The following is a 15,342-nucleotide window of genomic DNA, read 5'->3' as shown; positions in this document are numbered from 1 at the left end:
GCAGGTAGAGAAACGTAGAATTTTTTTTAAAATAAATATGTCGCTTATAGATAACGAAGTAGTGTCCTTGGGTATAATTTTTTGTTAAGTATCCGTCAAACCAGAGGTTCAACCGAAAGCGTCAGTATATATCAGCATTACATACTATCCTTTGCGCATTTACAGCTAATGAAATTAAAAAATTTGAGAAACGACAGTAAGTCCATTATTTGTTCATTCTAATTGTGGGCCATAGCTGTTTTTTAAAACCATCGGAGATGGGTAAAAAGTTCTATATGTATATATCTATATCTATTGTATCTATAGGTATAAAGTACGCTAAAAAATTCTTTGTTGATGTAAATAGTTGTATTTCATGTCATTTCATTTAATAGAGGGTCTTCTGAATATAAAGTCTAGATTTTTTTTAATGCAATTCTGTGGAATGTAGTTCTGTCTAGAATTTTAAAAATAACAATTATTACTCATCTATATTTAAAGTTGATGGAGGAATAAGCATTTGAATATCATTAATTTAAACGATTTTAGAACGTGTTAATATCTCTCTGGAGTATTATTTGTCATTTATTTGGTAGTTTTTTTCTCGAAGTGGCATTGACTGCTTTTTAAAGGAATTCAAATCATCGTAACTCGATGAGGTTCTGTTGCAGAATAGCGGGTCGATATTCTCTATTTCAGATTTAGAAATCGGAAAATGTTTCCCTAAATATTTTTAAAAGGACCGAAACTATCTAAAATTTAGGTAGTAAATTTTTAGTAGCTCAAATATTGACATATGCAACGTAAAATATGATTATTTGCTTCATTTGAACCATTTTATATGTGTTTTATGTATAGTATATGTGTTCTTATGGATTCAAACAAATTGCTGGATCATTATTTGAATAGACACTTTGTATATTAGCTTTCTAACAGACAATTTTCTTTCTGAAAGAGAGGTTTTGAAAATAAAATCATTAAGCAGAAATAGAAACTAATAATCTACCATAGTCATGTTTATAAGTGGTTGGAGAGAAACAACAATTAATAATATAATTGGCAATTAAAATTTTGATTGATATTTACCGAAATGTTTTGTATTTTATCATTTCACACATATTGAGGAACGTGAGCATAGACAAACACACACACATATGTGTGTGTGTGTGTATATATATATATATATATATATATATATATCCCCCTCAGAATTTCTTCTAAATTTTATAGGGATTACACTTGACACTTTTGTTGTCTTACTTTACTAAGAATAAAATGATTGATGTATGTGAGAGATTCAGTTTATTTGAACAGTAGGTTACTGTAATTTTTCTCCAGATAATATATTTGAAAGAAAAATAGAAAATACATATATTTGATAGAAACAGTACTTCCATGTCCTGGAGTTTTGTGATTTAAAATAAATATACGTGTTAATAATATTTAAAATAAATTAATTAATTTTTAAATTCCACCGTAAAGCATTTTTGAAAAAAATGACCAATTTAAAATTGAAATTTATAGCTTTATTATAGCTTATTAAAGTACTTTGGAAAATATTAATATAACTATAGGAAACAGTATTTCTCATAACGGAAAAACACTAATAAATTTCTTTTAAGCTTTATTTTCATTAAGATTTTGTCATTAGGAAAACATAAAATAATTTTAATACGAATGGACAATGACAGCTTTTCAGAAATTTTTACAATCATTAAAAAAAGCATAAACTCAGAAAAAAAAATTGATTTACTAAAGCACCTTCGCAAATTGGCTTGATTGAACTTTTTTCCTTTCCCAGAAAATTTGAATCTCGATATTTCAAAAAAATTATTTTCAATCAGAATTTGTTATTTAAAAGAAAAGACAGTTTTGCAGCAATTCGAACAGTCATCGGTAACAAAAAAAGAAACATATCAGAAAGTTTAATTTCTTCAGCATCTTCGCAAACTTGACTTGTTTTATTTTTTTCTTTCCAGATATAAGATATTATTAATAGATGTCGTGCATAAAGTATAATCGAAAAATATCAGTTCTCAAAAAAATAAAACATATATGAACTTAAAAACATTTTATTTAAAAATAGAAATGGATTAAAATATGCCTCAATAATAAACATTTCAAAACAGCATTAAAATCTATTGTAATAATATCATTTTCTTCAAGTCAGTTTGCTAGATACCGGAGTTTATGTGAAGGACTAGGGATTATTTCTCGGGATTATGCAGAACGAACTTGCGGACTTTCGAGTCGAGAGAAAAATCACTGTTGAGAAATTACTCCAGACAACGAACCATGTTTGACCATTCTTGCTTCTCTGTACGAAAGATTGCATTTCAGGAAGGAGGTGCAGATGGGTGGACTGTTGAGAATGAGAATATCAGCATTATGATTTTCTTCGAAGCATAGACATAAAAAAAAAAAAATATATAAAACAAAACGTAGATAGACTTCGAAAAATATCCTTATATAAATAATCATTAAGAGTGTCTATTCATACGCACAATATTTCTTAAATCTCAGGATTGATGCTCAATTAAAATTACTAAAATACAGTAGTTTGAACGAATTAAAAAAAATAATTTTTCTTACTTTTCTTTAGTTGAAAATAGTTTTCAATGAATCACGCCTAAAAATTAAAGCTATAAATTTAGAATGGTTCTTAAAGTATTTCTGAAAATCATGGAAATGACTAGTTTTTGATCTTGTTGCACGGCTAATTCATTCGATCTGTTACGGTCTCTTACGTTTCGAAAAAATTTGAAATTACAGTAAATATCAAATAACATTAATTAGAGAGAAAAATAAAAATGGTACACCGACCTAGATAAATATATTTTTCTCTAGCATGTTTCCAGTATAATATTGCGTGAATTTATAATACAAAATTAATTCATGTTAATTAATTCAAATGTAGAATATTTGAAAAATATTTTAATCGATTTCATGAGTACCAATAAATTGAAAAGGCTTTACCTTCTTTTCAGACAATCGAATTGATCCGGTTATTTTAAGCCATGAATAAGAAAGTCTACACAGTCTTTACGTCAGAGTGCTCCTATTCTTCTTGAGGAGGGTTGACTTCGTCCATCAATTTACCCTGTTTGATTTCTCTATTCCAATATGTTACGACTTTCTTTAGAGGCCTGATTCCGCTTTGCAAATATAAACTAATATCATAAAATTTAGGACACACATCGATATTTAGAATGAGATGTCAAACAGACAATTCGATTTATAATGGATTAAGAAAGTGAGTAACAGAGTTTTGCCATTAATTCTTATGATTTTCTGCATATAATAATATTATATTTTACTATCATGAGTCCAATAAGACAAATTTTCCTAAAATATATAAAAAATGAATGCTTGAATAAAAGTTCTTAATTCTAAGCAAATTTCTACAATTCGACGCAAAGTTTTTCTTTTAAGTGAATTCCTTAATTTTCTTTTATGTGAATTTTTCATTAAAATGAGTTATGTAAGTGTCCATAATCTATTTTTACACTAAATTCGTTACTACTCATTCTAAGACATGAAGAGTTTCCTGTTCAATGAATATATAAATGGATTTTTAGATTGCTATTATCATAAAAACTTTCTAAACGGACATTGCAGGATTAGGGATTTTCATTTCTATGAGTACTTGAATGTCTTTTTAAAGAACTTCTGCGCGAAAACGATTTGGCACAAACTTCGCAGTTATAAGGTTTTTCTTTTGTATGAATACGTAAATGTTCTTGTAAATGGTTACTCTGCGCAAACGTTTTGCCACAGACTTCGCAGGCACAAGGCTTTTCTTTTGTATGAATACGTAAATGCTTTTGTAAATTACCTCTCTGTGTAAAAGTTTTACCACAGACTTCGCAGGCATAAGGTTTTTCTTTTGTATGAATACATAAATGCATTTGTAAAGTGCATCTGTGCGTGAAAGCGCTACGACATACATCACAGATATAAAGTTTCTCTTGCGTATGAATTCGTAGATGTTTTTTGAAATTGCTTCTGTCGGAAAATGATTTGCTACAAAAGTCACAGATATAAGGTTTTTCACCTGTATGAGTAAGCAAATGATTTTGTAATTTATAATTTTGGGTGAAACATCTACCACATACATTACAAGCATAAGATTTTTCTCTTGTATGAGTGAGCAAATGTTTTTTCAAATTACCCTTTCGTTTAAATGCTTTACCACAAATCTCGCATAAATTCGGTTTCTCATCTGTATGAATAATTGAATGTTGGCTTAAATTGAATTTAGATTTGCACTTTTGATCGCAAATTTTACATTGATGTACATTTCCTTCCCATTGAAAGAGGTTATGGTTTAGTTTTTCTTCCATATTATATTTTTCACCTTTAAATTTGAATTCCCTGATTATTGAACAGATGAGCATATAGTCATTTCTATGAGTACTTGAATGTCTTTTTAAAGAACTTCTGCGCGAAAACGATTTGGCACAAACTTCGCAGTTATAAGGTTTTTCTTTTGTATGAATACGTAAATGTTCTTGTAAATGGTTACTCTGCGCAAACGTTTTGCCACAGACTTCGCAGGGATAAGGCTTTTCTTTTGTATGAATACGTAAATGTTCTTGTAAATGGTGATTCTGCGCAAACGTTTTGCCACAGACTTCGCAGGCATAAGGCTTTTCTTTTGTATGAATACGTAAATGTCTTTGTAAATGCTCTCTCTGTGTAAAAGTTTTACCACATACATCACAGATATAAGGTTTCTCTTCCGTATGAATTCGTAGATGTTTTTTAAAACTGCTTCTGTTCGAAAATGCTTTGCCACAGAAGTCACAGATATAAGGTTTTTCATCAGTATGAGCACGCAAATGAGTTTTTAAATTACTTTTTTGAATGAAAGATTTTCCACATACATCACAGGCAAAAGATTTTTCTCCTGCATGAATGAGCAAATGCGCTTCCAAAGTTCTTTTTTGTTTAAATGCTTTACCACAAATCTCGCACAAATTCGGTTTCTCATGTGTATGAATAATTAAATGTTGGCTTAAATAACTTTTAGTACTGCATTTTTTACCACATATTTTACATTCATGTACATTCCCTTTCGATTGAAAGGCTTTATGATTTAGTTTTTCTTCCATATGAAAATTCAACCTTTAAATTTGATTTCCTGGATTAATGAACTGATCAGCGTATAGTAAATTAAATATCTCGTTTAAAATTCATTGAAATATAATTGGTTTTTTTTTAATAAATTACAGTTTCATTTGATTTAATCGACTCTAAGCACAATCAGCCTTATTACACAATTATAATTATGTCTCCTTGAATATAATGCAGTATTCATTAAAGTTAGAATCTTTTAAATTCTTAAGATTATAAAAGTTTATAAGCTTTAGTTTATCGATGAAAAAATTGCGTTACCTGAAGTAAAATAAACCTTTTTTAAAATCTTGATAATCTGCCTGTTGTTAATCTACACTTCTCTACAAAAGATAATGTATGACATCATGACCTGGGAAAATCAGAAAAAAAAACTTCTATACAAATTATTGCCATTGCCATTACCATTAGTAATTCTGGCTTGCATGTAGAGAAACTTAGAAGGATTGGAAAAATTGATTCGTATATTGATTCCATAGTTTCCTTGGGTACAATTTTTGGTAAAGTATCCGCGACACTAGTTGTTCGATCCCCAGCATCAATATATACCAACATTTCATTCTATCCTTTGCGCTTTCACATATAATCAATTTAGGAAATTTGAGAATCCACAATTTGGATCCCAATTAGAATGTCCAGACATCTATAGAGCTCCTGTCGAAGAATTGTTTAATGACGGAAATCATTCAATACCATGTTATTTATTTTATTACATGTTCTGCTGAAACAATTAGAAAAGTTAAAAATTTAGCTCAAGGTCTTGATTTTTTTTTTTATCAATTTTAATAGAATATATTCGACTGTCTAAAGTTTTAAAAATAGCAATTATTAATCATTTACACTTAAAATTGGCTGAGAAATACACATTTGAATATCACAAATTTAAACAATTTTAGAACGTTTTAATATCGGTTTGGAGTATCATCTGTCAATTATTTCTTAGTGTTTGTTCGAAGTGGAGTGGACTGTTTTGTAATGGGATTCAAATCATCGTAACTTGGTGACGTTTTGTTGCAGAAATGCTGATCGACTGTCTTTATTTCAGTTTTTGAAATCGAAGAATATTTTACTAAATATGATTAATAGGACTGATTTTAAATAAAACTTTAGGTCGCAAAATTTTCCAGTGGCTCATTTAATGGCATATTCAACTTAAAATATCATTATTTGCTTCATTTGAACCATATTATTTCTTTTTTAAGTATGTATCTATTCTTATAGTTTCAAAGAAACTGCTTGATCATAATTAGAATTGACACTCTCTATATTAAATTCTTAACAATCGAATTGCTTGCAGAAAAAAAGGTCGAACAATTAATAATTTCATTTGAAATTTAAAACTTTTATTGATATTTACTGAAAAAAATAACTTTTATCTTATCATTATACACACAGAGAGAGATACGTGTTGTACATATAAATATATTAAACTCTTCCATTTTCCCTTTGAATATCTTCTAATTTTTATAATTATTATACTAGACACTTTTCTTGTCTTATCTTTCTTGCAGATAACGGAAGACCTTTGAGGGAATAAAGCAAATTTATAGTAAATATCTTCTCAAAATCCAAAAGAATTTCTTTAATTACATTAAATTGCCCAGTAATCTTTATAAATAGAATGCGTTGTATAAAAGTAATTTGTTCAAAATTAGTTTAAAGCAATATGCATACATATTTTGTATTGTACTTCTTATTTTATTCGCATTATTTAAATATATCTTCCATAGTATACTTCCTTAGATTTTTGAATCGGCATGTTAAATATGCTCAGTCGTATTAATTCAGTCATGTTTTTATTCTTTCTTTCTTTATTATTCCAGTAGAAAAAATAGAAATTTTCAACCAGAAAAGCCAATTCTTAAGTCCTTTCATATACAAAGAGAAGAAAGGCCAAATTATTCAAGATTTATATATATTATTTTTTCAGAATTACCTATTTTTACTTAATAATTGTCAAAAAAATATAAAATTTTTTTGTGCGCATTTCAAGAGCATTAACGTTTCAAAAATTTACTTTAATGTACATATTTTTGTAATATGTTTGTGTAGAAATCATGTTTTGTTTGGAATATTGTATATATTCTGAAAGACTTGCCCATGGAATGATATGCTTGGAACATCGACCGAAAGCTCGATAACGTTACTGCAATGGTGGATTTACATTCAATAAATGTATACGTTTATTGAAGTAATTAGGTTTTGTGATAAACACTGAGATGCAATGAATAGTGATAGAATAATAGCACAACAATCATGGCGAATTTTCCTGTTATCTTATAATAGATTCAAGGAGGTTGTTCCATTTCTAATTCTCTGTACCTCATTCTTAAGCACCATTTTTAATAGGAAAATCATTGTTTATTATGCATTTTTATTCAAGAAAGGGTACTGAGTTAGAGAAGACAGAAAAGTAGTAACAAAATAAAATTGTATTATACAAGACATTTTGAAAAAAAATTATATTTCAGATATATTATGCGACCCTAATTCCAAATTAGCAGAGCCTGTGGTCACAATATTATAACGCAGGAAGCAGTATTTTATAATGGAGCATAAATTAATATTAAATATATATTTGCAACTTTTACTTAGCGTTTTCCAATATTTTTGTGGGTGTTACTCTCTATGCAGTTTTCAATTAATGCTCAATTTCCTGTCAGCCTGATTTATATATTTCACATTATGAAATGAAATTCTTCCCTTTCATAAAAAATGTCGTCATAAAAAGCGCATTGTAATTATTGAAGAATTTGCATAATTACAATAATTTGATTATACCAATATTTTAGGGAAGTAATGAGTACTGATTTCCTAATTTTGAATTATGATCAGCTAACTATGGAATGACCAAAATATGATTTGGGCATTGAAGATAACGTCCATATTACACCACCACAGAGCCCACATTACGCCAGAATGAGATAATTTGAATTTTCATTTCTTATTCTAATACAACTTGTCCCAAACACAGCTGATTTTTATCAAGAATCTGAAATAATTTAATCTCGAAACTGTAATCTATTTAATAGCAAGAACAGTCTTGCAAGTAAAAAGGAAACAACTTCAGGTTATAAGTATTAATCCCGATTAAATTTAAATATGATGAAAACCAAGCTTCTCTCTGCAGTTATTGTAAATTTATAAATAATTTTTTGGAGAAAATATTCAAATGCAAATCACAACCTGATAACATATTAATCTTTTTTAATCTTACAAATACATAAACTGGTCATTTAAATAAAAAAAATAAAAAAATAAAAAAGCATGAATGCACTTAGTTTAGCATTTTGTTCGAAGTTTCTAATATTTAGTTATAAAAATGTTTTTTTTTTTATAAAATACACGTATATAGATAAACTAAAATGAAAAACTATATTTAAATATAATATTTTACCCAAATTTTTAAAGCCGCTTTCCAGATCCACGAAATAAATTTATATACATGCAATAATTTCTCTTTTAATGTTACAAGGTATTTAAGTCGAATATATGTTATGCACTTTTAGCTATTTTAGAATGATTTCATTGTTAGCATGAATTTTTATATGAATGACAGTTCTAAAGCAGCATATTTATGACACTCATTCGTGCCATTGATACGACCACCCAGAAAAATTACAAAATAAAATTTGCTGATTTATTGTCGTTTTATTTCCAGTTGAATTTGATTTTCATATTTAGATTAGAACATATATGTATATTTTTATTGCTTTCATGAACAATCAGTAAAGCATTGCTAAAAATAAAAGACTGACAACGATAGCAAATCATGAAACAAATGGGGAATTAGAAAAATGTTGGAACAATAATTTTTGATTTAAAGAAAAAAAATATTCAATAATCGCAGGGTTTTTTTTTTTTTTTAGAAATTCCTAAAACACCATAAATATTTCCGTCTATTTTCTGATTACTATTTTGATATAGAATTTCAATTTGAATTGTAATATTCATTTGGTCTTTATTTTGTGATGTGAAAGATCTGCACAAAAACTCACTTGTCAAAATCAAATTAAATACGTGAGTTACGGAATGTTTACTTTGTAATTTAATAATTCTCGGCGCAAACATCAGTAAATGTTTAGATGAATAAAAGAACATCATTTCTGATGTTGGCACTTTTAGATTCTTCTTTTTTTTCAGTTCATTGTCTCTTCAAACATGCTACATAATGAAGCTGAAATTTATAATTTCCTGACTCATAAGCGAAATGCAGAAAATGTACTTTTTCTCTGTGCTTTGAAATAAAATAGTATTTTAATTTTTTTTGAAACAAATATCTTCTTTGTTTTAAATGATATTATAAGACAATCAGATGGGACATACGAAAATTTATAATTAATTATACAATTCTAAATATTAATTATTTTAATAAATTCAAAGAATAAATGTGCATGTATTCAAGGTGTATATATTTATGCAAAAGTATGCAATTATGTGTTTCTTTTATAACTGCGAATAGAATCGGAAATAAATTCAGTTCCGAATTTTCGTATGAGAATATAGGAAAAGAGGGAAAAATAAAAAATTTTTGACAGAATGTAAGAACCTTCTAATCAGAATTTTAAAAAATTAGTTTCCGAAATCAATATTTAGATAGAAATATGGTGTGTACTCGAATCAGTGTATTATTTGGGATAAAAAAACTCCGGCAATTCTAATCGTCATTATTTTGATCAAAGATTTAAATAATGTAAGATTAAATTTAAGGGATAACCTGGTTATATCAGACAGTAATTTACTTCATAATGCAAAGGTTGAAAGTTTAGGAGTAGCGAAACATTTATATGATAAAAAAATATCAAAAGAAGCGAATTTTAAACATTAAATACTTATTTGCTGTGATTTAAAAATAAAATAATTGTTTACTGTGGGAAATTCAGTTTAACAGAACTCTTGATAACTGTATTTTCACCCCTGATATTATATTTGGAAGATCAACGGATAATACTAATAATAAAATCAGTAGTTTTAACAAGTCTAGGAGTTTCAAGATTTAAAATAAATATACGTGTTAAATCTATTTAATATAAATGAATATGTGTGAAAGTTTTACCTAAAATAATTCATGAAAAAAATTAATTGGCCAATGTTAAATTCATCTGATATGATTTTAAACTGGTTCTGTTAAATGATTAATTTGAAATTTTCTACAAATTAGAAATATGGACTTATATTGTAAAAAAAAATGCTTTAATATTGAAATAGATTTGGTTCAAAACATTTTTATTCATTAATTCTTAATTACATTAACATTGTAAAACAATTTTTTCAGTAAGAATTAATTAATAAAGTATTTTAACGTTTGTTTTTGAAAAGAGGGAACAAATTCAAATTTTGATAAATATGACTCAAGTCGAATTTCAAGGTATCTATGGCATGTGATGAAAATTTATTAGTTGTGTAAATAAATAAAATCTTGTACGGCAGTTAGGGCATTTTCAAATTAACCATAATTACTATCATAGAACAGCATATGATATTTTAAATTTAATTTTGCATTTACAGGAATTTTTGTAATTGTTCTATAATTTCTATCCATTTAGAAAACGATTTCTTGTTAAAGTTTCTATCTTATATCAGGAACAAATATCTATAATATGTGAGCCAATGTATATAATAAATCCGTTTTGATCCGATTCTAATCAAAGTGTTTATTAAAAGATTATATGGATAGAAGTAATAGCGTCCTGAAATAAATTCAATCCTCTTTGCTTTCACAGGTTATCTTCTATGTAATTATACCTGTTACCCTATAGCATTCCGATAGAAAAATAAATAAATTCTTAACTAAAGGAATGCCAAATAAATCTGCAACCCGTCTTTAAAATGCAATCAATGAGCTCGAAATACATTCTAAATGAGGGATTCGGAACTTCAATTCTCGTCACGGCTAGAAAAGTTTGCCTCAGCGCTGCATAAAGGGATTCTCTGATTGTACTTGTTTTTTAACGTTTTCCTTTAAGACACCCGGATTTCTTATGTTTGAATCGAAGAAATATCACAAGCATAATATTACACATATGTTTGCACTTTTATTACTCTTATGTAATTAACTGGACATGGTTCATACTTGTAAAGATAGAATATTGTGATCGATTTTTCACTCAATTCATCATATATTATAGATCTGAAACTGCATTTATTATTTTATTGATGCCAGTAAAATATTTTAATATTTTTTGTATCTATATATTTGTCTATTACTTTTAACGTGATTCGTAGAAATAAATTTAGAATTAATTTTTAGATTGCAGAATGTTTGTAATCATGAATTAGAAAATATAATAAAAATATAAAATTAGAAATAACCCAAAATTCGGAAGTTTTAAATAACATTTTATTAGTACAATGCATCGATTTAAAGGTACGAAACCATTTATCAAAACTCGAGCTGTACGATTAGAACTAAAGACAGTGTAAACGCAAGAGAAAATTTCATGGATATTCCTTGAAAGTTATTAAAATCTAACTTTACGTACTGCATTAGTATAAAAAACATTCTGTTTTCAATTTTTTTATTTTGCTAATTGTGTCTCCGATTTAAAAATATAAATTAAATGGTTGAGATAAAATATAAAAATATAACAATATAGTAATTTATTATTAGAGTAGGAACAATTCTACGTCGAAACAGAATTAACACTATTACTATTCTAATATTTAATACATAGATTATGGGCAATTTTATTCATAAAAAATTTAAACATTTTTAGAAGAAGCAATATGCATACATATTTTTTGATTATTTTCTCACCATGTTATATTATATACATTTTTGGAATGCGGATGTAAATTCGAAGCAATCCGGTCGATCTGATATAGTGGTTTCTGCACGAGATGGCTCCCGTAGATAAAAGAATTTTTAATTTGAAAATGAATGCCAAAAGATAATAAATGTAAAGTTTCTAAAAAGCGTTTTTTCTTCATAATATCGAAGAACGAAAGTAGTTTTCTTTATGAGGAATCTAGAGATAGAAACAAAATGAAAAGTCTTAATAGAATTAGAAACATATTTAAAACTATTAATGTCTTTTTTTTAAATCCGCACTTTTACAGACGGAAAAATGTATTTTCCATTTTAATACACATATAAATGTATTTAAAGAATTTTTTTAAATGCTTTTCCATATAATATTTTTTATATTAATGATTTTTTTATATTTACACATATGGTATTTTTTTTATCTTGTCTGTTCTTGATAACAGTATTTTAATGATTTTTGAACTAAATTATAAGTTATTTATTTCAATTAAATATTGTATCTCTTTCTACGATGATTCAATAACTTTAATTTCACATCTTCGCAAAATTGGCGTGATTTTTTTTTCTTCTTCCTTTCGAGAAAATTAGAATCCATATATTGTCTATTACTGATACATGTTGTGCGTCAAGTATGATCGAAACATATCAATGCTCAAATAAATAAAACACTTAAAATAAAAACATTTTATTTAAAAGCGGATATTGATAAAAATATGTACTAATAATGTCAATTTAAATACCACAGTAAAATCTGTAGTGTCCTCTTAAAGTCATTTTGCTAGAAATCGGGGTTATGTGGTGGGCAAGTACTTATTTCTCGGGATTATGCGGAACAAACTTGCGGACGTTCGAGTCGAGTGAAAAACTCACTGTGACAGATTACTCTAGACAACGAACCACGTTTGATCCATTGTCACTTCTCCGTAGACAGATTTCAGGAAGGAGGTGCAGAAGGACGGACTGTTGAGAATGAGAATAACAGCATCATGACTTTCTTCGAAAAATAGACATTAAAAAGAATTATAAAACAAAACAATTTTCAAAACAAATAATTTGCAATGAAAAATATTTAATAATCATTCAGAATGTATTCAAATGCACAATTTTTCTAAAATCTCAAAATTGATCTTCAATTAAAATTTCCAAAATACAATAGTTAGAACGAATATTAAAAATCATTTTTTTTTTGCTTAAATCATTTTTGAGTTAGCTTGTCCTTCAAATATAAAAAATTGATTTCTGTATATACATTAATACCTATTTTGTATAAATTACGAACCGGAATTGAAATGGTTTAGAAAATAATATTAATTTACCTGGAAGTAAATATATTCAGGAACATAATGCATTAATTTTCGAAGGTGTTATACATTTGGTTGTAAAGAAGCAAATCTACATTAGTATCTCTAAATATACCAGGAATGCGTTTAAGCCATCGAAGTTTCAAAACGCATAGAAATTTTTGCTCTTAAATGAACATGAAACTTTCTAGCAGATAGCAATGAATTCCAGTTATAAACTAAAATTATTAATATTGCTGGAAAATTCAAGTCCAAGAAACGAGGATTTGAAAATGGATGCTGTTGTCATTGATTCAGAAACATAATATTTCACATTGTTACATTATTACTTCAAATATTATCAATGTGAATTTAAGGAAGAATATACATTTTTACGTAAATATTATGAGCTAAAAATTTAAATTTAATTTACAAATATATCAATTAAAAATGATTTTATTGAAATTCGTTTTAATGAATTCTGCCGAAAAATTAAGCCTTTGCTTTCGAAGGGTACCTCTCAGACTCCATTGAATACGATGAAATATTTTAACATTATATTTATTTTGGTTTCAGTTTCGATTGTCAAAAATACCTACAGAATTGTAAGAAGATGTAGATTTATTTTTTTGGAGAAATTCCACTTAAAACCATTATATATCGGAGCAATAAACTAGACCCTGTATGCATCGAATTACTTTTCCGAGTGCAAAGGGTTAAAACTATAAAGTTCGGATAGATAATAAAGTATTTCTTGAAATCATGGAAAAGTGAAGCAGTTCTGGAACTTGTACGTCTGATACATTTGATTTTTTATGGTCTCTTATGCATTCGAAAAAATTAGTATTTCTTACACTAAAATCAAATAACATCAAATAACACCAATGATGCACTAACCTAGCTAGATATGTTTTCCTTCAGCATGTTTCCAGTATAATATTGAATATTTTTTTAATACAAAATTAATTCCTGTTGACTTAAAAAAAATCTAGATTATTTGAAGAATATATTAATCGATTTCATGAATACTAATAAAATGAAAGAACTTTACCTTCTTTCCAGACAACCGAATTGCTCCGGGAATTTCAAGCGTAGAATTATAAATTTTTTATCTACTTTCTTTCAGAAGGTCCGTATTCTTCTTGAGCAGGGTTGAATTCATCAAATCACTTCAACCACTTTTGTTTCTCTATTCTTATATATTATGACTTACTGTAGCCGCCAGATTCCCTTTTGCAAATATAAAGTAATGCCATGAAGATTAGGATGTATCTCGATATTCAGAATTAATAATTAAACATCCAGTTCAGTTTATAATGAAATAATAAAGTGAGTAATATCGAGTTTTTCCTGTAATTCCTATGGTTTTCTGCATGAAATAATGTACTAAAAGCAGTTTTTCTGTCAAAAGTCGAATAGCGCATCTGTTTTCAAAAGAATATGAATGAATAACTGGTTCGTATTAAACAGCTTACTTTACTGCATAATTACTGCTACTTTCTTAAATAGGAAAACTAGCTTTCACTTATCCCAATTGCAAGAATTACTTTCATAAAAATGTTATTGCAAAATAAAAGCTGTAGTTTAAAATTCCATAAATAATGTCTTAAATGCATCATATTATTCATACACAATATTCATCACATTATTCATTTCTATTCAATAATAATTCGATTCTATTTTAAATATGTTCAGCATACAGATAACAAATGAAGATTTACCATTTAATAAAATGGCTTTTCTCAACATGAGCATAAACTAATTCACTTCTCACAAATATCGCATTCACGGGTTTTGATTACACTAAGCTGATAATTCATACGTCCCTTATTAAGAAATCATTAACGCAGAATTTATTAAAATTCATACCATCAAAATAAATAGTTAAAAAAATTATATTGAATAAATCCTTGCAGCCTATAAAGTCAAGAGTTAATTCCTATCAAAAATATCATGAGCATTTAGCTTAAAATATGAAAATTAATTATTTTTTAAAATTTATATTATTCGATGCAATTCTTTTCTTTTAAATGAATTCCATACGAGCCTATAATGAATTGTTACACTAAAACCGTTAATACTCTTTCTACGGCATAAAAAGTTTTCTATTGAATGAATATACAAATAAGTTTTGATATTATTATTATTATCATAAAACGTTTCAAAACGGACTTTGCAGGA

General features: G+C 27.3%; 1 protein-coding gene across 1 annotated transcript; it reads right to left on the bottom strand.

The window, feature by feature from the left end:
- Positions 1 to 3,599: 3,599 nt before the first annotated feature.
- On the bottom strand, positions 3,600 to 5,093 carry LOC129959362 (zinc finger protein 665-like). The gene has a single exon (XM_056072181.1). It carries the CDS (start codon positions 5,091 to 5,093, stop codon positions 3,600 to 3,602), a length of 1,494 nt encoding a protein of 497 aa, XP_055928156.1.
- Positions 5,094 to 15,342: the final 10,249 nt, after the last annotated feature.

Source organism: Argiope bruennichi, chromosome X1 (genome assembly GCF_947563725.1).
Source record: "Argiope bruennichi chromosome X1, qqArgBrue1.1, whole genome shotgun sequence".
Taxonomy (NCBI): Eukaryota; Metazoa; Arthropoda; class Arachnida; order Araneae; family Araneidae; genus Argiope; species Argiope bruennichi.
Note: the sequence above shows the minus strand (reverse complement) of the source record. Positions and strands in the feature narration are given on the sequence as shown.

Excerpts from the sequence above, each read along its gene's own strand:
- LOC129959362 (XM_056072181.1), bottom strand. The coding sequence starts at position 5,093 with ATGGAAGAAAAACTAAATCATAAAGCCTTTCAATCGAAAGGGAATGTA.